Here is a 23,770-nt window from a genome sequence, read left to right as displayed (position 1 = left end):
TTTTCTATAAACCTTTTGATTTTTATTTTCTACAGGAGAAACATAAACTGAACGGGGGGGGGGTATGCATGTATGCGTTTATTTCACTCTCTCAAATTATTACTTCATCATTTCCTTTCTACTGAAAACTTCTACCTCTTGATGGAAAAAATAAAAACAGTTCCAGGATTTGCTCTGTGAGAACTCTGTATTCTTCAAAGCAATGGTGGATTGCCCCGTTTGTCCTATTGGCCCAAGCTTTAAAAAAAAAAAAAATCCTTCACATACATATAGTCTGAAATAGAAAAATATTTTTATTTACAAGAGTAAATAATGTAGTGCAAGGAGAGTGGATTTAACCCTCAATAATGCATAGACTGATGCAATTTATAATCTATGTGATTTAAATAATTTTGCAGAGGTGCATGCACACCTGCTTTAAAGGTCAGACCCTTCCTACAGCCACTTACCTCACAGCTTAAAATCAGACAAAAGACATCCCCACTCTAATACATATTATCTGTACAATCCCATCTAAACATTTATCAAAAAAATTGCCATTTAAAAAGGTGTATTTAAATTTTACTATAGGCCCCAAATAAACCCTTCCCAATGTTAGCTATATAAGAATCTGAAAACAAATTGTTCATTTACTTTGTGTCACCTGTCCACACTTTAATATTCATTTATCGTCTTTTAAGGAAGCTACTTTCTCGTGAGTGGGCGCTTGGGTGGGGGTGTGTTGCGGGAGGCATTAATTACTCTGTTCCCCAGGAAACTGCTGACACTTTGACACTTTGACTCTTCAAGGAGTCAAAGCCAGTGGAACTACCATGTCATGATCATATTGCAGATCTTCCTCGTATGAGTTTTCCTTTAAAAGGAAAACACTTTTTGTCATGAAAGACTGTCCAGGATGGAACATGACATGCCCAAAAAGTAACTGTTATCACTGCCTGCACCAGCCAAGGCTCTGGCTATGTGCTGTGGAAAGTGCAGGTGGCTCGGTTTCATTTTTGTCTTGTGTCCACGCTTGCAACTCTGTTAACTACATCAGTACAACAAGCTCAAATGTGGTAAAGGTAATTCCATTAGATTTTAGTTATGTGAGTAAAATCTGTTCTTCACTGAAACCAGTGGGAGTTTTGCTCATGCTTCAGTTAGTTAGGCAAAGATTTTGTCTCTTTTTCCTTCTAGCCCCTTAAAGAAATACAGTATGATCATGTTTGGGTCTAGTGAGAAAATCAGTTTTCTTTGTTTGGACTGTGTTAAAGAAGTTACAGGGGTTTTTTCTCCTCTATAATGGATAAATTAGGTCAGTGGCTTTCTCTGTGGTTTTGGCTGTTGGAGTGCATCATTAATGCCACAAATAAGGTTGCCAGTTTTTAGATTTGTAACTGTTCATATCCCACCCTCACAGTGGGCTATCAGCCTTAAAGACGACTACCCTTCAGCTGGTTACAAGAGGATTCTGAGGGTTTAACTCCTGCTGTGCTAAACCATTTGAAAAAGTAGATTCATCTTGCTGTTCTGGTCTGGTAGCATCCTCATTATTCCCCATGGAAGAAGGTTCATCTAAAGAAGGTTCTGATCTTGTTCCAAGAGAATTATTGGCTTCAGAAAAATAACAAAAGAAATAATTAAAAGAATCCACTGCACTGATAAAGTATACTCATCAATATTAAGTGGAATTAAAATAGCAATAAACAATATTCAGAAGACAAGACTCAAAGGTTAGGAAACATTAAAATAAGAATTCCGGTAACTTTAACTATGCCCTTTGCACATACTCATTATGGTTCTCCAGTTACCTCCATTATCAGCTAGTAAGAAAGGAAAGAAGGATTTCTAGGATTAGCATAGTAGATACATTTACAGCTACATGTCTTAAATACTGCTTAATAATTATTAACTACAAAAAGATTATTTGAATTTTATGTTTTTGGAGATAATTTTTTCTTAAATAGTATTCCCTATTGGTGCAGGGTAGGAACTTAGGAACTTATTTTTCCTGTGTTTTATTACAGAAAATATTTTGTCAGAAAAACAGTATTCTTGCAAGAAAATGCATTTAGTGGAAGAAATTCTCTTCATAACTGCTAATATTCATTTCACACCTTCCTGACCAAGATCTTGTATAGTGATTTAAAGTGAAATATTGGGTTAAAACTATCAATGATTTTTGAATGACTCCTTAATTTTGCGTAAGACATTTTTTTTTTTTCTTTCCTAAGCAATATAGTTTTTTCTTTGGTATCTCTTTCAAGCTGGGGAGAAAAAAAATGGAGTTTTAAGAGATGGAAGCCTGATGCTTAGTTTTCTGTCTCTTAATCACCTCTATCCTGTCAGAAAAGAGAACATACGGAAAAAAATTTCTAGTGCAGGAGAGGAGAAGAAGTATGCAATTGCTGATTTTATGTAATTAATTGCTGATTCTATTACTGGTCTGAAGGGGCATGAATTGTCTGCTCCTAAGTCACTTCACTGTACTACCTCTCTGAACCTTACCTTTACTCCCACTTTGTATCCAAACAGAGACCAGTCACAACAGGGAACACAGGCTCATCACATGTTGCGGAAACAACATATGAAATCATAAAGTCATATAATTATTCCAACAATACCACATGTTGCGGGACAGGAAATAGCTTCTTATTTCCACTCATAATCTCCTGCTGATAAGGTTTATGTTAAGTAACTGTGAGCAACTCTCTCATCAAGGAAAATTCTCCAGAAACTAACAGGTTTAAACCAGTCATTTGTGCCCGACTTTATCCAGCCCTTTTCAATAATCAAGGAACGATTTGCATGTCAAAGAACCTGCTGTTCATAGGCAGCGCTACCAAATCTAGAATTCTTGGTTTTATTTTTAAAGTTCCATATTGAAATAAAAAGATCATTCTTCTGTCTTTTATGCAGTTTTACTATGACAAATACTTACCAGAGAGAGACTGAAAATACTGCATTGTAAATGCAACCAGAACTGATAAAAGAAAGGTTCCCATGAAGTATATCTGTGAGGATAAGTTTAAAAACATATTAGATCAATGCAAATTGCTCCACATGAACCAGTGCTTGTACCAAAGGAACAATACCTACCAAAGTAGATTGTAAAATATTGTTCCAGAAAACTCTTAGATAAAAGTAAAGCAATGCTAATGAGCATGGGCTAATTGACTCTTGGTTACTATAATTCCAGCATCTACAACAAAAAGATTAAAACAAATAATTAGTCCTACTCTGCAATTTTGTGACATCTGTCATCTGTTTGCAACAAACCTCGGTAACTCAGAGAAACAGGCAGATGCTATTATCACCATCCCACAGACGGTGAAGTATAAATGCATAAAAATACCAGATTAGCCTCATTCAGTACAGAAGATCTTACCCTAGGAGCATGCTTTTATTTTCTGACTAGTCAATAACCGGTCTAAGCATCCAGCCTATCCTTGCCAAGCAGTCAGGTACAAGGTCATATCCAAGTTACTTTGTTCTAACTAATGTGAGTCAATAGCCGTAGGATTCATGTCAAGGTTAGATCTACAAAATTTAGCTGTCTATGCATGAGATTGTGAAAGACACATCAGATAGTGGAAGGCTAAGTAAGGCAGTCAGAGCTTAATGACTGCTTTAGCTGAGTAGTTACTGGGCATCTGCTGTGGGGTGAGCTTTCGAAGGTCCATTAATGAGAAGTTCACTGACTAGAGGAGTTTAGACAGCTAAACTACAGATTTTAAGTTGCAACTGATTCTTTCCTGCCAAGCTGAGGAGGTCGGGGTGTGTGTGTGCATGTGCGCCCCCCTGCAGACAGAAGTGCAGGATGATGAGAAATCACTCCAGGGCTGTCAGCTCTGGAGTTAATCTCACTGCAAAGCAGATGGGTTCAGCCCAAGTGAAAGCAGAATTCAGACTCAACTTTACAGTTCCAGTTGGACCAACAGGGGCAGTAAGCCCTATTTATCTGATTAGGGGTTTTGTGTAGACTGGAGGTAACTTCGGCACAAGTACAAGCTCAGGCTAACTAAAGTGAAGAACAATTTCAATGGATTATTGGTGAACTGACAAATGGCTGTTTACTGTTGATATCATCTTCACTTTTTAGGGACACACAACACTGGCAAAATAAAAAGTAAAGCACTCATTCTTTGTTCAATGTATTAATCACTAGCTCCTCCTTCCTCTAATATCTGAAAGACAGTTTTGCAGAACGACCAAATACTGTGTAAGCTTTCCATCCCCACTGCGCTTTTCCAGCACACGTTGCTTTACCTAGAGAAAGGGAACCTAAGCTCTGTACTGGAACCAGAGTTCTTTAGGTGGTTTGTGCATGGACTCTCGGTATAGGCAGTTCAGAAAGCAGATCTGTAGCTTTCTCACATATCTGATATTGTGTGCCAGAACATCTGTGCCAGGATGTTTTGGGGCACAATGAGAGCAGGAATACACTAAAGTATCTTGAAAAAGCAAAATGTCTTTGCGGAGTAAGTAGGAAGGACTGCTATTAGCCAAGTTACATACTTTTAACAATTCTTTATTAAATTATGCCACTTTTATCATTAAAAGATTATTTTGCACAGCATACAAATTGTCAGTGCCTATATTGGGAACTTAAGTACAGAGAACTAGAAAAGACCTCCTGGATCATTAAATCCATTCCCTGGTATTTCAGGTAACCATCTGTAATCTCATCCCTCATAACTAGCTGCAATTGAAGTACACTTAGGCAGCTTAAGGTTAACACCCATTATGAGCATGTTGATCTTACCTCTGTGCAATCTGCCTTAAATCATACAGGTGAACTAAGTTAATAATTCTAGGAGTTGCTGCTCTCAGAAGTAAATGCTACCTACCTGGAAAAACAGAAGATACTGAGAAGTTTCCTGATAAAGCAGAAAAAGACTCACCTGTAATAAAGTTCCTGAAGAAGTGAAGTATTACTAGAATGCACAGTTTGATCAATTTCCAAGTGATCCAGAATATAGGAAGGTATGGAGTTACCCTCTTCTATGAGAAGGGCCAAATTAAAGAACCCCTAACAATAAACAGAATACATACGCTTTGAATAATTACGTTTTCATATGTTATATTTAAAGTCTAATGTAAGCATCAAATACCTAAATAATTATAACCATCTTCCAAAAATGAATTACAATGTGAGCCGTGTGATCTTCACTGAATAATCACACAGCCTTCTTTCCCAACCTTATATTCAGGTGAATACTGAAACTGCAAAAGAACTAGCATTCATTTTTTGTGACACTGATCAACTATTTTGTTAGAAAACTAGCTGAAAGAGGTTCTTACCTTTCTCATTTTTAGCTGCACTTAAACAGAGCCACCGTAGCAAACTGTCACGTTTTATCCACAGGAGAAATACAGATTGAAAGAAGAAATGGACTCATACTCTGTTCTGTTAGCATTTAATTCCCTTACACCTAGCTCTCTATACACCAACAGCAATTGCAACAGTGATTCTGAGAGCAGAAATTTGCTCCAAGCAATTTAAATCCTTAATCTTATAATTTTTCCTACTTGGACAAGTCTTAGGCATCAGACTTCAGAGGCATAAAGATGAGTATGTAGGAAAGCTACTACGGGATTTACCTTCCGTTTGGCTTTCACGCTTTAAAATAACTGTTCATGTGTCACTTTTTTGCTTTGCTAGTTGATCAGTAATGTTTTGTCCTAATATCCTCAGAACAAAACCCAGCTCTGCTAATTTGACTAAGCTCCCATACAAGATATTGTCCTGGGGAAGTGTCACGGCGACAGGGAGAGCATATTGCTCTGCACTGGGGATATGAGCCTACAAACCTACTAACTTATCAGACTTAAAACCATGCCATTTAGGCGCTTATTCTGTAACTTGTCATTATGGTAGCATATCCCCCGCATTGGGGATATTCCAGGAGACTGCAGGCAGAACGCTGCATGTGAACTGCATGGTAATGTGATGTGGTGTATCTTTTCATTACAAAACATTTTACGCTGATGATTTTGTTGGCAAAGTGAATGCAGTGAAAATAATTCACTGCAGGATTCACTCTATACATGAAGATATGAAGGGAAATGGACCAACCTTCTTGTTTATATCCTAAAACAGCAGAGACTAGTACTGGAATAAAACTCAGGCAGTCTGTTAACTTGCATTAGTGAAAATACAAAGGTCACAACAGAATCAACAATCAACTGTGTCAAACCAGAGTAGCACTGAATTAGGCCATTTAGCTTTGAAAACAGCCTAATTCTAGGCTATCTGTCTACCTATTCTAGGTAGGTAGACATTCTATCTTCTATTATCATGAAACAGCAAATACTGACTCATAAGGTCTTTTGAAATAATTACAAACTTATTCTAGCAGGTCCGTTCAGTACACACATGTAGCCAGGCAGAATAACTAGCTTCAGGTTATTCTAAACACTGGTGTTTCACTAACACATTACAACTGCAGACCCACCTGTGAGTCTCCCTCTAATGCAGCTTGTGCGTACATCCGTACTGAGAGCTCAAGGTCTTTAGACTGATTCTGGTAACCATAGTAGTAGAAGTCTCCCATTTTCAAATAAGCTGTGGAAGAAAACAGTAACTGATCATTTAAAGTATTTGCAGAGACAGAACTAAACTAGAAATGTGAGGGAGAATTTAATAATAATTCTATTTAAAGCAGCACATTAAAAATAAAGATACTCCTTTTCTCCGATTGTCACTGTGACTACTTCACATCACACTACCTAATGAAAATGTTTATCCTGGCTGAAATTTCTCTTAGTCGCTCTTGAATAGATGAATTTAGTGAATAACATGGCTACTTTTAAAAAAACTGAGACTTAAAGACTTTATATTGTATTTCTTCTCTACTTACTGAGTATGCCTTTGTGGGAACTGTAGCCCTACTATTTAGGTTAGCCCTACTAACTTATCAGACTTAAAAACATGCCATTTAGGCGCTTATTCTGTGCTTGTCATTATGGTAGCTGTACCCATCCCACAAACATAGAACTTTGCTGAAGCTAATTTCATTAGTTTCAAAACCACCCAATTCCAGGACAACTGTAGGGGAAGACTTCTCCTGATCTAAAAGGAAGTGATAGCTGGTATATCCTTCATGAACGTCTTTCTCTGGTACTGCATAGTAAAGAAATGCTCCACCAGAGCGGGCACTGACTCAGACAGGAGCAAGCACGTCGTCGTACTAAAGTATGCAAAAGAGTTTGTGGAATTTTACGAGTATGTCTGCGCTAAGCTTTCCCAGAATGGTTTGAAATACCTCAAAGCCTTGCCTTGCGTGTCGACAACGTCAGCTACCTATAAATCCCATTTGTTTCTAGAGCGGACTACAGCAGAGCTCTTCCAGGAAGCAAGTGCGGCATCTCACCTACCTGCTGTCAGTCACTGCCCCAACAGCAAAGGCTGCAGACAGGCTACATGGCGTGGCTGGCACTGAAGCTGACCATGTGGCACCCGAACATTGTAGTGAATTGTAAAGAAGAGGGTTTCCCTTGCACGTATCAGCTGAATCGTTCCAGCCCTGGCCATGGGAGCAGGCCAGCAATAAGCAGTGGCCTGGAAGTCACCCTGCGCTGTGCTGATGGTAGAGCCCGGGAGCCTCTGCTGCCGGGGTTCAGCTCCCAAAACCCACACAGGGAACTCGATCCTCCTCCACTATTGCAGACGGGGGCCCAAGACAAAACTCCCCATGTGTGACTTATGTGAAGAAGAGATAAATAAAATCCTTCCTTCACTGAAGCCAAGGAATCTTCTGTCATTTGCCTCACTGGAATCACAGTCTTACTGCTGCGAGTCTGAACTTCAGAAGCTTCTGTAATGTCCGATTGCACCAGTGGATCTGTAAGAGTCCAGCCACACTGAACCTTGCTAAGCAGGCTACAAACTCTTCACAAAAGCTATCAGGGGCTGTGAGTTCCTGTACCTTTAGGCTCTGTCAGTGTGGTATTTAGTTTCAATGCTGCTGTGCATTTCAATGAACAGCCTGAATTATTTTTACACTGTACTTGTTAACGTGCTTACCACAAAACATTCAAACTTTCTTGTGAGACAATCAGATCAATGTTTTCAAACATTGAGTAGCTCTTTCAAAAGCACCAAAATTACTTAGTCACTGAAGTCAGAGATGTATTAGAATTTGGGGCCAGAGAAAAGGCACCTAATATTTGAATAAACCTTCTCTTCCAGAAAGGCATATATTTTGTTTTAGAGAGACAGAGAATCCTTAAATTCCCCCTAGATAATCTGTCTCAATGTTAGCAAACTTTGTACCCTAACAGAAAAACTCGTAATAAATTAGATAAGGAATCCTTTAGCCTCCATTAGTTTCTCATGACTCAATTATGATATGGAAGTATATTTGCTTTTGGATTTTCTTTTTGATAAACTAAACAGGATGAACTCTTAAAGTCTACTGCTAATTTTTTTTCTTAACCCTTGAGTCAATTGCTCAGGCTCCTAAATGCCTAGCCCTCTCTCAGAGCTCAACTTTTCTTCTTTTTTTTAAAGTTTTATCCATTTTATCTCATAAAAGGAAAATTCTCAGAAGAACTGCTCTGAAATACATTCTTTAAATATATTTCTTCTGATGTTCCTGTTAGAACACTCTAAAAAGGAAGTCAATGAAAAAACAGGGATTTCTCATTTAAAGATGACACTTAGAAAAAACTGTACAGCATTTTTCTAGAAGATCAACCACTGCGTCTTGTTATTGCAGAAAGAAGAAAGAGCAAAAAGAAAGAGACAGATTAGCTTTTAGCACACGATACAATTTGAGTATGGAGAAGAAAAAAATACAAAACTCCATATTTGGCCTTTACTCTTCCCTTAGCTTGCTCACTCATACAAAAGTTGTTAGAAATACAGCGTTGGAAAATTAAAACTGCACTCCTTTAGAGACCTGAAATCAGAAAGAGCTCCTCATACATACCAAATGAGGGTGCACTGATTTGAGAAACAGAGAAATTATAGTATCTCCAAACACAATCAGTTGCTAGATATTTCGTTGCTAGGTCCTGGAAAGAAAATAAATTAATCCATTTACATCACAGATAAGATATTAGAATCACATTATCATTAATGAGTATTCCTTTCAGGATAATGTGTTGTGAATACATTTACTTACTGGTCTTTCTTCACAGATGTGTGCTAAATTTGACTGTGACACTTCAATCCCAGTTTCAGCTGCTAAAACATAATGCAGCAGAGCTTCATGCCTAGTATTAGATAAAATAAATCAGTGGAAAACCTAACGAAAATCACAAGCATTTTCCTTATAGCTAAAAAGTACTAAATAAATGGATACAATCACTTAGCACTAAATTTGGGTGCAAGGTTTAAAAGCAAGGGGCTGGCAAAGCCATGCAACAGCTACATCTACTGGCAATGCTTGGTGTAACAAACCATGCGGGATCTCAAGAAACTTCAGTTTCCTCTCTTGTACTAAGGCCAGAGCAGCTCCAGTGAGCATTTGCTCTTTCAGAGCGCAAGACTGATGATAAAACTGAATTGATATTAAGCCTAATTATCTATTTAAATATTTCAGATAAAACTTACTTAAAAAATCCTCCACTTAAACTCTGTACTTCACACAGCTGTGTTAATATCTGTCAAACAGGAATCTGAGTACTTCTTTGGTACATTTTATCCTTTTCTTTCTATGATTTCCCTTGTCTGTTTAGACTATAAGCTCTGTGGAACAAGAAATTAGCAAGTGAACCAGCTCGAGAACACTCTCAGTCACTCTGTGGACTCTAGGCACTACTCTAAAGCAAGTAATACAAGCTAATTTTTCATTTGCCGCATAGTATTTTAGTACTGCAGTACAGTGGTACAGCACTGCCTCTGATTCCAGAGGATAGCTTCTCTTCCATGTTCTCTGTCACTGATCTACTCAATATTATGAACATTAAGTATTCAAAAATTAAAGGTAGACTTTTTTAAAAATCAGGTGTTTGGTTTTAAAAGTCTGAGATACAAGAAAGGTCAGTCTTTGCGTAGTTTTTCCTATCAAAGCTTCTAAGGGTTATGGTTTCAACGACTGTCTCCACAACATAAAGTTAAAACCATGGCAGGGTTGGGGGTTTGTTGCCTTGTTTAACTGGCAGCAAATACAGTCACATATACGTTTGACATCCGGAGCAGGGATTTAAGCCAAGAAACTTGAAATAAAATTGTGAAAGCTGTCGTCTGTTGCCCCTTATAGAACAAGCAGGGTTAATCTCCTGTTTCCCAACTGCCTCTGCAAGATTCCAAGTTCTTCCTTGTATTCGTCTTGTAAAAATATCTGCGATAATGGAGACCTGACACCACAGGACTAACTCACGATACCTAAGCTGGGATGTTAGTTCTAAACTAAAAAGAAACTTCTCCCACAAATGGGTTACTCCAAAATGATCCACTGAGCATTTCTTGCAGTGAGTTCTCCTAAGTCTGAAGACTGGATCATTGGATATTGTGGCTTGTTATGCTTCAGGGAGAAGAGAATATTAACTGTTTACTAAAAAAGAACAAATCTGATCCAACAGCCTGAGTTTCTATGACATGGGAGATATAGCATGTAGTTGCTCAACAATGCACTTTCAGAAACTCTCCCAAATTTCAGAATGGTGCGGGCCTTGTCAGATATACCTGGCTGACATTCCACTCTGTGAACTCTCTCTTTTCCACTTGATTCTGTCAGAATTGTTGAATTATGCCTTGGGTCAATTCCTCCTTCCCTCTATGTCAATAGGTGTTTTGCGAACGATTTCAAGGTGCCTACAACTTGCATTTTTTGAGGTGATGGCCAAATGTTAATTATTTTTGCTAGTACATTAATAAGAAACAGAAAATGAACTCAAAGAAAACAGAACAAACATACCACGAAAGTTCCAGATAAGCATTGAGAGCTTTTCTGATGACATGACCTAGGTAGCCATTCTTCTCTGCAACGTGTTTAGCCCAGCTGTTGAAAAAACAAACAATAATAAATGAACAGCTAACCCTCAGTAATGTTATCCCCATTCACGTAGACTCAAAGGACAGAAAAGGATGTGAGATCATTTAGCCTGACTTCTCCCATAAGACATACTACGGGATTTCATAGTAATTGCTGCATCAAGCTTTTAACTGTTGACTGAATGAGAACGTATTTGTTCATATATCTCCATGAGTGCATCAGAGAGATCATCTTTCCTTGGCAAAACTACTTTCTTTTTCTGTTAAGAAAACAAAGTGCTGTAACTACTCATCACCCTTTCTGTCCATGGAAAATATCAATTCTACCACATCAGGAGCTTGATATCTCTTGGTGAGCAAATATGTCTGGCTTTGCTAGACAGTACCTGATTTTTATTTTCCTAGAATAACTCAAGAGATTGTGTGCCTGCAAATCTGGAATTTTACTAAAAGCACTCAGGATTTCTGAAAATCTGCTGGCTATTTAGATAATGCACATATTCACGTGGATCAAACTTAAATGCGGGGGAACTGCTTCTCAGCGAGGAAAGCACCATGCAGTAGAAGATATTTTAAAATGCCAATAATCAAAATAATCCAACCAGAGAAACATTCTCCTTTAACAAATGGTTTCATTCCTTACATTACAGCTTTTTCTGGATCTCTAGGGAAGTCTTCCATATTTCCTGTGATGTAGTACAGAGAGCATCGTAAAGTCCCTTCTATATGTCCCCCTTGGGCAGCTTTATAGAAATATTGTGCAGCTACTGTCTGTGAAGAAACAAGACACAATTAGCAATGCTGCATTATTAATGCTTATTACACTCTGCTTTCAAGGGCTCATTTCATTAAATAGAAAAGGCAATTGGCTAAAGAGGCCAGGTCAGTTTAACTACTTCTAGTGCAGTAAGGCAAAACGATTTCCTCTGTTCTAACTTTCTAATTGTTTAGGCAGGAAAAAAGTTACTTAAAAACTGGAATTCTGCTAATATATTAAGTGTCAGATAGAAAAGTATATAAACGAGTAACTGGCACCTCGCAGCATACAAGCCTCGTGTACCGACAAAAGCAGGTCAGTGATTCACTAGCAGAGAGATTAATAATGGACTCCGGAGCAGAGAGACAGAACAGGACTTTTATGCTGGAGATGTCTCAGGGAACGTTGGGATGCTGAGGAGCAATGGCACTTCTCAGTATGTCTTGCAGCCCAGAGCCACAGCTCCCAAGCCTACGAAACTGAGTGATAAAACATAACGCAGGGTGAGTAGGCAGGGCCAGGGCTGCAGAAGTGGGAGAGCTGTGTGACCCTCCATATCTAACCCTCAGAAAAAAGTAACCTGCAATGCAAAACAAAGCAGCATATAGCCTGAGATAAGATATTTCAAGAACTTTTTAACCACCAACATCTCTTTTATGTGAGTGATCATGGACTCCACATGAGCCAAAACAAAGAATATCCACAAGAGCCAAAACAAAGTGCTTCTCTTCCCATTGGTGTGGTGAATAAAGAAACCTGGGCACTCTTACGAGTAGTCCATTTTGAACTGTGTATTTTGGTCCCTGAGAAGGGAAAACGTGTTTGTCAAATGCATGTTGCTGAGCACTTGCTGCTGTTGCCAGTAAAATGCTCACTGCCTGGAGTATATCCAGACTTCCGAACTCGCAGGCCACATCTTTAAGCTCCAAGCAAAAGGCCTGCTTGCACTTATTATAGCCTCACTGTGCTGTTGTGCTGTATGCGCTGCTGTGCTGCACGTGCTGTTGGTCATAAACTACCTACATAAGGCATTTTTGGTTATACTTCCTGTAAGAAACTTTGACAAAGTACATCTTTCCTGCTACGGAAAATAACTTTTCTCACTGACTCATTTAAAATTAAACAAATAGGCTGTGTCACAGAAGGACAAAATAAAATACTGCAGCCTATCAGGATTATATTAGAGAATTACATTTTGCAAGTCTAGCTTGAAGAAATTTTCACACGGTGCTGAGGCTCACAGAAGCTATCTGAATGTAGCATGACTGTTTAGAAGAGCTTCTAACCTGTTCAGGGACAAGCCTCTGCTGCTTTTTTTTTTTATTGTGGGAAGCATCCTTTCCCCATAAAGTACCAGAGAAGTCACTGGGACTACTGCTGACCTGAGTAGCTACTCTGAGTCATGGTGGCAAAATTAAGGTCCTTAAGAAGGTTTAAAATCCAAGACCTTTCCATTTTTATTCCAAAATCAATTTGGTAGGCATTTTTAATGGGATTTGTAATATACTCTGAAATGGCCCACTTTGCAGGCACACATCAACCTAAATGTGAGAGAAACTGAATGGATCAGTTGACGTGAGAGCAGATGGTTGGTGTTAATGGAAGGAGGAAAGCAGGGGTACTCCTTGTAGCTGAAGCTGCACCTGTTTTATTTCTAAATTAAAGGAACACAAAGACACGTATGACTGAGATATTTGAGTAACTTCTCTCAAAACAACCTGACTGAATTTCCCAGTAACACTGTTCTCTCTGATAAAAAATATCTGACTCAGAGCGAATACAGCAGCCTCAAGAATGAAGCCAAAATTTGTAAACTGGCCCCTACCATAAGAAAAAGTACCATTAAATATTTACTCACTTGATTTCTACCAGGCACTCCAGGGAAAATCCCATCTAAATAAAGGACACCGAGGTTGTACGACGCATCTGGATTTCCCAGTTCTTCAGCAATTAACCAGTGTTTGGCTGCACTTCTGTAGTCTCTTTTAAAATTGTGGTAGTACCATCCCAATCCGTTCACGGCCTGGGGCAAGCCCTTGGGGAAGGAAAAGGGCAGACTGAGGTCACACACTTGGTTCTGCTATGGATCACCTTGCGGTTCCAACCTGCTGTCGGACTGCGGGTTTTTGGTGAGCTTGCCTGTCCAGATGCTTCACACATGGATCCAGCCAAAATTCCACTCAGCTGGGACTAAGGGATATAAAAGTTTGCTGGCATTTTTTTTTTTTGCTTTTCTTCCCTAAGGCCTCCTGCTGAGAGCAAACCCTCTCCAGGCAAGGCACAGCAAAGACACTCCCTCAGGGTCTGCTGGGCTGTTCATTAAGGAATGATGCCTCCCTGAAATGCAACTCTAGCATCTTCGTATTCTATACAGTGTCAGCCTTGTCTGTATTCACATTTGTATTTGGTTATTAGTGAAGCCCTATGGACACTGTCAGCAGTTTAACTAATTCTAAGTTTAGAGCTAGGAATGTATTGAAGGTCTAGGTACAGTAATGTTTTTATACAAAGGAATCTCACTAAGAACATGGCTTGGCTTATCTGACTGTAATAGATCATTAAATGGAGTGAGGCTCCTTTCCTCTGTTGTGCCCTCAGTGTTATTCCCAACTGTGGAAAAAGTGGATGCTTTTGGGACATCTGTGTCTTCTTGAAGTATATATGATGAGGGGAGAGAGAGGGAGAGTACAGTCTTTTGTTGGTCACCAGCATCCGCCTGGAAGAGTTCAGCTACTTAGCAGGCAATAATTCTAAATACAGAGTCGAGTGAACTACCAACAGTCCCGGTGGGAGAACCAACTAGTATTTACACACAATTATGATAGTATGTATTCGGGTTCATTATTACTAGCACCCGGTATAAGATGATTATGATTAAATATTTATTATATTTTACCTTGGCTGCTGCTTTCTTCATCAATTCTAAAGCAAGTTTTGTGTTCTTTTTCACACCTTGACCCTAAGAAATTGATAGTGAAACAATCACTGATTACAAATACACAATACAAGGTGATGAAAATTGACATATACTCATTCAAAATGTATTTTTACATTGAGGCTATTATTTATCAGGGCTTATTCAGCTCTCAAGAGTTTACTCTAGAGAGTAAAAAAGCGGCTTTGTGCCAATCATTCCTTCATAGCTTTACACAAGCTCAATGATCCAGTTTAGGAAAAACAATTTCACCGCTTGACCCAAGTGATTTTTATGGGTAAATAACATCACATTTCTGTAAGTTTCAGTAATTAAAGAAGAATGAGTAGCATCAATAGGCCCACAGACTGTTCACAATTTGGCAGCGGATAATAGCTCTCACGTTTCCTGAAAAAGGCTGTTGGGGTGTCTCTAGAGGACATGCACGGATGTAATGCTGATGATATCCACATAAAAAAATTGCAGACACAGATCAAACAGATCAGGGAGGCTCCCCCCACTCTCAGAGAGGCTCAAAATTAACACAAGCAAAACTTGAGCAAGCACTTTGTAGAGAACAGCCCTCCACTGGCAAAGGAACGAGATGAATATCTAACAGGTCTTTACTAACATCTCTAATCTGTAGTAAGCTAGATTGTCTTATGGGCCACACTGCTTAGCTGATACAGTTTATTACACTTAGGCAGGGTTACGCCTGCAAGTTTAGCCTGTGTCATCTGCTGCTTCTAGTGCAGAAGGCCCAACTGCACAGGGAGACTGTTAATTCCTGCTCAAACAAAATTTGCGCTGAGAGACCTAAGAAAGGACGTTCTGAGAACCAATCTAACTTCCACCCACATCTCTACACCTAGGCCTATGCCTGCTAACTGGTTAGATCTTCAGTGGTGCCAAGCCACTAGGAAAAATTAGGGTCTATGATTTTGATGGGATTTTGACTCTGAATCTGGCTAGGAATAAAGTGACCAAACTGGTTTTAACTTACTCTTGTTTATATTTTTGTGCATATCTGGTAAAAAGTAATATTAGATTCATAACTATCGAGTGATTTTCAGAGCTAATCTAAAAGCACTGTATATGCTCCCACAATAGGTCACTGCGGTGACACACTGTTTTCTCAAAGGGATGATTTTCTGAAGTGAAAACATGAAATATGACTTACCTTAAATAACACAATGGCATAATCATATATTAGCACTGGATCCTCTGTTTCTATTGCGCCCTTTTCATACCACTCTATTGCTGCTTCAGGATTTTTTGTGACTCCCTGTTGGCCCCAAAACAGCATCTGAGCCAATCGTTGCTAAGAGAAAACAAGGTAAATACCAGTGCAATAAACGTTAGCATTGAACCTGGAACTGTAGGAACAGACTTTTGCAGGCTTAAATGGATTTTAGATATGCGAAGAAAGTTTCATGTTTTAGACAGTTTGAAAACTGCTGGTTATCAGGAAAGTTCAGAGGGAGTTTCCAATGATGAAATGTGCTGATAACAGACCTACAGTAAGTTTGGCTTTTGCAGGTGTCAGTACCATGAATGTCTGGCTTGATTTAAGCGCAGAGCTAAATGCTAAAGGCACTGGTAAACGCATGAAAATGCCTCAGTGTTACAACATCTGATGCTAATCTGAGAGCGGCAGCAGCAACTGCACAGTGTCAAATATACACCAGAGATCAGAGAAGGAGGTTGCAATACTAAGTCTTGATCACCCTTTCCTTTTGCCTTGCATCATTCCGTTTGCATAGTCACTGGATACTGTGAAACAGAAACATGGGAAATAGCTCAAGCTCACAAGTAAGAAGTAATTCTGAGTGGGAAGAGAGCAAGTCAGTCCTCCTCAGTAACATTCCTGTGTACTCTGCAGCTGTACATAGGCAATATGCATACAAAGCCAAGGAAGAGGAAATGTATTACTTTGTACCTGTGCAGCTGCATTTCCTCTTGTTGCTTCATGTTTTAACCACATAAAGACATCACCGTTTTCTTTTGTTTGAGCTTTCAGCAGCTCATCATCCATCAGCCTCACAGTTTCAACAAATGCCTGAGAAGTAGGTGAACAGAAGGAAACCATTACACAATGAATTCATACACCTGTCACCAAAATGAAAATGTTGCCTGTTTCCTGCTTATCCTTAAAAACTTGTGCTCAGTTCTGGGTTTTAAAATTCTCACTGTCCCTTTGCTGGCCAGTGCGTTAGGGAACATCCTTATACCCAGTGTAAAACCATTTGCTCTTTTGTTCAGATAGATCATTTACACTGTCCCTTTCAATCTTTCAAGAGTATGTGTAGCAAGCAGACTGGCATACAGACAAGCCCTTTCTAAACAAGGCTCGTTTTTCTGTCTGCTTTCTCAATGCAGCTCGGCAGACATTCCCAGGATAACCAGCTGAACTGCTCCTAGGAATGAGAACTATGGCATCGAAGAATCTGTGACTTATTCAGGACTCTTCCTCTAAAGCAGCACAAGGAGCTATTTTTTCCAGAGGCATACAATTTGCTTTAGAAAAAGAAGATAAAGAAGTCAGAAAATAAAATGAAGGAACGATACGGAGCCAGATAAAGTAAAGGCCCTCCTTTTCATCACCAGGAGCTGGAAGAGCTCATTAAAAAAAATAATTCCCGACTTCAGGCTCCAGAAGCCACAGATATACCCCCAAAATGGGCACCTGGAGTCACATTCTGAAAGAAGGTCTTGTATAAGAGAAGAGAAAAAAAAATGAGAGAAGAAGAAAAGAGGGATAAATAACTGCACATACAGCCTTGGCCAGTTTCACAAGAGAAAACAACTCTGAGAACTGAACTCATGGCATATTTGGAGACTTGCAATTTCCAAACTTCCTACTGGTAACAGAGACTGCAGAAGTACTAGCAGCCCTCAAGTAACAGAAAAGTTGTGAGAAACCTAACCAAGCCAAGCTTTCTGTGATGCTACAGAGGAAGTCATGGTGAAAAGGCAGTTCATAACATGACTCTGCTATACCCTATAACTAAAGGTAAGACAGGCTCAGGATCAACACTGGGGGCAGCAGTACAAAACTGTAAATCCACTCTACACCAGAAAGGTATGCCAATAGGCCAATAATAGAACAAAACTTCTTAGCTTTACATGCACTTATTAACAGCAAAGAAGTTCTTTTGTTTCCTAAACTTGCAACAAAAGCAATGATATTTACAGAAGAATCTTTAATGCTTTTTAGTTTGTACAGAAATATCTTCTCAAAACAAAAACAAAAACAAAAACAAAAACAGGCAACTGATAACATAATAGAAAGTTTAATGAAGACCTGCCGTAAGATACAGCATTCTTATCTAGGTGTCCCTCTGCCAGGTTTTAATTAAAATCTATTTTTTCCTACTACAATAATCAATAATAATTCCTTCTGATAGACCTAGACTCTAGTACTGGCCTAACTTGTGAAGTATTTTTACAGACAAAGCCATGTTGTCTCGTGTTCAGCAGCTAGTTCTGAAATGATTTTGCTGTTAACTGTATCTCCTTAGATAGATATTAAACGGCCAAATCTTTTATATTTGATTATAGAAAAGATATACATAGATGACAATTCACCTTTCACTTGAACTTCACGAAGTTTAGCTATTGAAATAGCAGAAAAGACAATAATTTTGTCCATTTATATTAATGAATAAGAAACTAAGTGAGGAATTAGGGCCCAAAAATAAGACTTAGATTTTACTAAAGGATAGGCACCTGAAGAAGGAAATATTCTCTCTACATGATTAATATTAACATAGGAAAAGTTATTTGCATAGAGAATTCAGGTACACTTAAAATTGTTTTACCTGTTCCCCTGTTATTGTGTGTTGATCCAAGGATGTCTTTATTGCAATATTACTGTAATAAGCATATGACAGCTCCAAGTCAACTGGATAGTTATTAATGCCTTGGTAATGTTTGTAGCCAAGATTCATCACAGAAAGTCTCTCGTTCCCCTGAGCGCCAACCAAACTATACAGCAGTCCCTGGCAAAAATCAACAGACTTAAGTAAGAGTGAATTCTCTGCACATCTCACAAATTTATCATGCTGGTGGAGATTTACAGGCCGTATACAAAGAAGAGAGTGCTCCTAATAGTAGCCAATATGTGAGTTATATCACGTAAACACAGACACAGAATCCAGCATAGCCATGAAGCCTGTTATACATATAGAAAGCTTCGAAAAAAAAACGAGACTCTCTAACTACTCTTCAGGTACTGCCCTTACTCTATCACTGAGTGTGCAGTGATTTTTTTATGCCAGTATATGATAGCATTAATTATACTCTTTGATTACAAGAACACCTGCTCATATAGAAGTCTGCTTCCAGTGACACAGAAACACATCTCCCCTTCCTCTCCCCGTTATCTGACCTTGCAGTGGAACACATACAACCATTTCACCTATTTGCAATCTACCTAAAAATTTTGGAGTTCACATGCTGTGTAGTTGCTCATGTGAGCCATGGTCAATTTTCTTCTAAAATATTTTTTCCTAAAATATGAAGGTGCTTCCTCAGTCTGCCCAATTTCAGACAACTACAAGCAATCTAGGTGGTTTCAGAAGTCACTATGTTTAGCAACTTAATTAAACTTTTTGCACAATATGCCATGGGACCTCTTTCCTAACTGTATTACGCAACCTTTTTACATTAGGATACTCTCCTAAAGTGAGACCTTTTCATACCCCCCCCTGTGATCGACTGAGGGTGACTCAAGGGCCACTCCCTCATCCTATCTTCTCAGTGACTGGGAAAAGCCATATGTGCCACGCTGTTCACTTTACCTCCTTCTTTAAGTCTTACTAAACCATTTGTTTGCTTGCTCTGGATCAATAGGATAAAGACTCCTGCCATAAAGATTTCACTACCATTAGGCTATTTAGAAGTAGCTGTATCGGGGAATCCCTTCGGCTGCTTCGGCTGCAGCCTGAAAAGGGATCTGGTACTCAGATGAGGCAAGAAAAGCCATTTCCACTTCACTTTTTTTTCTTCTAACGAACCTTAACCTATCCCATCTTATAAACTGCCTTTAAAAGGTAATTAATTTCACAGACACAACCAAATGTATTAAATATACTACCTTTGTACGATCCACAGGCACACCGAGCCCTGTTTCAAATATAACTGCAAGGAAATAGGAAGCCTTATGGTATCCACAGCAACTGGAATCCACCAAGAAAGGGATAGAGGAGCCCGTTTTGCTTAAGCCATCCGCACTGGATAGACCTTTTGCAACCTTCTCAAACATCCTCCAGCCAACTTCTAGAATGGTATCATTTTCATCTTCTAACACTAAAAACACAACATAGGATGCAGAGTTATTGCAAGAGTTTAAACTAGGAATTTATTTACTCTCCTTAATTTAACTTTCCTGAGTTCGATTTTGCTATTCCTTCTCAAGCCAAAGAGCGTTCTCAATGCAGACTGCCGAAATTCCTAGAGAAGCGCGGAACTATTGACTAGGAATGGTGAATCAAAATCAAAAGGCTATCTCAAAGTAACTAACCACTAAAAACATAAGTAAATCTGTATTTACGCCTTTTATATAATAAGCCATTCTTCATTTGCAATGCAACACGTAAGCTACATGACACTCCTTTGCTAAATTAACTGACAGGAAAAAAAAATATGTAAAACACAAACTGAAGTCAAAGCCTGCCAAGCTATGTGACATGCATTGTGGAGTTACTTCAGAACAGTAAGGTAAGAGACGATTACCATCTGGTGAACTGAAATCCATCTCTCGCAACAGTTTGAACAAACTGTGGTATTTTTCCCTGAGTTCTTTTCCCCACATGAAGGCGTCACACTTGGACTTTTCTCCATATTTGTGAATCTGCTCTGAATAATAGTTTTCACAGACACCTAGAGAAAATGAGATATTTAAGACCTGAAAACTGGCTTGGCTGGTTTTTAAAACAAGCTTCTAGTAGAAAAAAGATGTTTTTAGGATAAATTAAAAATTTATGGACAAAACAGGCACATCTTTAACACAAAGCAGTGTTAAAAACTGATATAGCTAGCACGGGTCACTTAGAAATACAGAAGATATACTCTGTTCTCTTCCATAATCTTGTTACAACGCAAGTAATCACATTGTAATTGGAAACATAAACCAGTGTTCAGCACACATTTAAGTTGTGTTACCCTTCTTATATTAAATAAAGTGGTTGCCTTGGTATAAACCTGTCAATTTCTTCCCATTAGGCAACTGTGGAAGAGATACTCTAGCAAACAATGTACATTTTTGGGAAAGGACTTAAAATACATGCGCCTTTTCAGTCATTTGGGAATGATACAGAAGAAAAGAAATTTAATAGTTCTACATTTAAGCTTGAAAACACTTCTTTTTCCCTTTATGCACCTGTCTTTTTACAGGAAAAAAAAAAAAGAATATGATTTAAATGTGTATTCCATGGTATGAAAGCTTTTGCAGGAACAAAAACAGTTTTAGCCAACAGCAACAAGGCTAAACCTTTTCAATTTGCTTTTTTTCTTTCTTTCTTTTTATGTGCATGGCCAAATTTAGGTTTACTTTTGATAATCACTACCCAGTCTCCGGTAAAAGAAAAGAGGTCTCCAAAGATGACAGTTTAAAATACATAACTCACAGATCAATACTTACAATCTTTTTGCACAGCTTGCCCTTGCCTTACAATGCGTTTGTACCCAGAAACTATTTCTTGAACGTCCATGCATCTCTCATAGTAGAGCTCAATTTGTTCCATTGTTTCTTTGTCACAAAGAGGGTTAGAAATCTAGACAAAGAAAAATAATGGATAAACGACAACTACTCTGTTGTTGTTGTTCCTGTCAAACTTGTCGTTTCTCAGGAAAGAGACTGTTCACAACAAAGCTGGATTATGTTCACGTGCCAGATAACCTGATGCTGACTACAACAGACTATGGCCTTAAAGAGTTAGCATAATACAAGATACAGTGGATGAATTTCCAATCTCAGTCAAGTCAATGGGACTTTTATCACTGGTTTCAACAAAACCATAAATTAAACAAATATGTTCAATATCGCATCATCAAAAACTCAGAGAAACGGAGCAGTACTGAAATATAAGTCCTTACTTATATGTAAGTTTAGGAATACTGCTTTCACATCCATTTCTACAAGTCTTGTCTTTTAGCATTTTAAGCAGTACCTAACTTTCCTAGATTACAGTGGAAAATGCTCATACACTGCTTATATATTCTCAAGTTTTATTATGCTTGATAGCAAGCTTATCACTTGGTAAGAAGCTTCAGTAAACAAAAAGGTGCTGTATCTGTCTGCATCGAACACTCTTACAATCCCAGTGAAATTTCCCTAGGTAAAAGAAAGCCATAGCTGGCTGCTAACATTGTCAAGTACTGCTTCTGTTTACCTGCTCTGTTTCTAGCACATTCAGACGATAGTACTTTGCAGGTCCAAAGAATGCTTCAATACCATTTGCATATCCACTGCCTCCAAGAACAAAATATCCAGCGGTGTCATCATAATAGAAATCTTCCCTAAAACTTGAGAACGTAAGAGAGAAATAAGCTAGCTATCAGGAGGTGCTATGAAAGAAAAAAAGAAATTTATATCTCATAACTTTGGTAACTGACAGCCTTAAGTTCATTGCCAGCATCTATTTCTTCTTCCCAGCTGTTTACCCTCAAAATCCATTCTGCAATCTAATACTGTAAGTTCTGGAGTAGATTTAAAAAATACCTTCATTACAAACATTAAAACATCAGGGTGTTTTCTTTTGCTGACACTGCAGGTGAAGTTTTATGCATCATTAAACAACCTCAAAGATTTCAATTTCACCTGCACGTCTCTGTAAAAATGGCATATGAAAATTTCAGTTTTCTGTCTCTTATAGTTACTCTCTAAAGACTGACAGTTTCCAGTCTGTGAACCACAACAGGGAAGAGAATGAACAACACTGAAGTCTGCCATGCAATTTATTTTTATATAGTTTCCATAGGAAAAGATTTTTTTTATCATTTATACGAGAGAGTCGGTTTTAAGCTAGACTGAAAGGGAATAATTTAAGATTTGATTTTAAAAAGTAACATATGATTCAGTTGCTTAGAATCAAGGATAGGGCAAAAATAATAAAACCAAAACCTCTTGACAAGAGAGGTATGATGATCGTGCCACTGAAAAGCAAAGAAGATTTTGTTATCTACGTAAGCAAAGCAGTTAACAATGTCAGTGGTGAAATCCTAGTTCCCTCATAGCAAGAGCAAAACTTCCCTTGACTTCAGTGAGGCCAGGATTTCATCCCAAGACTGATCTTACTGACCTCAGTTCTAGTGGGCTTTGGATCAGACTCCAGTAATGCATTGTGCAGCATCAACTAACTCATGGTATCAACAGAAATGGTCAGATCTTGCTCAATGTCAACACAGTAATGCATGCTGTTTTTGAGAGTGTAAGAGTGGAAAAAGAGCGCTGACATTTGGAAAGTCATCTAGAATCTCAGCTAAAAGCTTGTACCCCCCTTCTCCCATTCTCCACATCCGAACACATGTACATATTACTTGGCAAAGGGTAAAATGCTGCTTACGTAAAAGACTGATGATGACGTCTTTTCAAATTCTTCCCAACACTGCTTACTTCTATCTAAAAAAATACAAAATATTAATTATAATAGACTAAATATTGTCAGGTATGTTGTCTAAGCCACATAATGCAAAATTTTGAAAATCAAAGCTGCAGCGTGTTGTATCTCCTCTGTGTTAAAGGGAATGATGTCACTATCTGATTTATGTTAGGAAAGTTTAACAGAAAGCATCGGCACTGGTCTGTCCTGGCCAATAGTGAGAGAGGAAAAACAGCACAAATAGCACAGATGTTGCCTACTTCAGCTATTTCATTCCTATGTTCACTTACGAGGCATTAGTATTTTGCTGAAGTTTTTGCTCTCCCAAAGTGTGAAAGGCTGTTTTGCTTATATACTGGAGAGATGCTAAATTACAAGAATATCGATCTCCTCAAAAAGTTGTAGCTTACAGGTAAAGAACGGCCTTAAGGCTAAAGTAATACACCTAGACTTTTAAAAGTGCAGGTTGAACTCCTACCTCTACAAGGGATGTATTAGGTAGACTTCCAGTGCCAGAACGATTAAAGGTATTTACATACCTGAAAAAGAAGCTAAGATGGGATTTTCAGACA

The 23,770-nt window shown here is 38.5% G+C and overlaps 1 protein-coding gene across 3 annotated transcripts in view; it reads right to left on the bottom strand.

The window, feature by feature from the left end:
- Nucleotides 1–270: 270 nt before the first annotated feature.
- The window catches only part of SEL1L3 (SEL1L family member 3), a 38,977-nt gene continuing 15,477 nt past the window's right edge, over nt 271–23,770 (bottom strand). For all 3 annotated transcript variants that reach the window (XM_009673331.2, XM_068943251.1, XM_068943249.1), the window contains exons 6-24: nt 23,163–23,218; nt 21,990–22,122; nt 21,239–21,371; nt 20,332–20,478; nt 19,694–19,905; nt 18,417–18,596; nt 16,535–16,654; nt 15,776–15,916; nt 14,578–14,640; nt 13,540–13,716; nt 11,568–11,695; nt 10,848–10,931; nt 9,111–9,201; nt 8,916–9,000; nt 6,438–6,547; nt 4,884–5,011; nt 3,079–3,181; nt 2,921–2,993; nt 271–1,593 (exon numbers count right to left, since the gene is read on the bottom strand). In XM_009673331.2, the coding sequence (XP_009671626.1) occupies nt 1,430–1,593; nt 2,921–2,993; nt 3,079–3,181; nt 4,884–5,011; nt 6,438–6,547; nt 8,916–9,000; nt 9,111–9,201; nt 10,848–10,931; nt 11,568–11,695; nt 13,540–13,716; nt 14,578–14,640; nt 15,776–15,916; nt 16,535–16,654; nt 18,417–18,596; nt 19,694–19,905; nt 20,332–20,478; nt 21,239–21,371; nt 21,990–22,122; nt 23,163–23,218 (2,328 nt within the window). In that variant the 3' untranslated portion in view covers nt 271–1,429. The remainder of the gene's footprint in view (nt 1,594–2,920; nt 2,994–3,078; nt 3,182–4,883; nt 5,012–6,437; nt 6,548–8,915; nt 9,001–9,110; nt 9,202–10,847; nt 10,932–11,567; nt 11,696–13,539; nt 13,717–14,577; nt 14,641–15,775; nt 15,917–16,534; nt 16,655–18,416; nt 18,597–19,693; nt 19,906–20,331; nt 20,479–21,238; nt 21,372–21,989; nt 22,123–23,162; nt 23,219–23,770) is intronic.

Source organism: Struthio camelus, chromosome 4 (genome assembly GCF_040807025.1).
Source record: "Struthio camelus isolate bStrCam1 chromosome 4, bStrCam1.hap1, whole genome shotgun sequence".
Lineage (NCBI taxonomy): Eukaryota > Metazoa > Chordata > Aves > Struthioniformes > Struthionidae > Struthio > Struthio camelus.
This window is presented reverse-complemented; position numbering and strand designations above follow the sequence as displayed.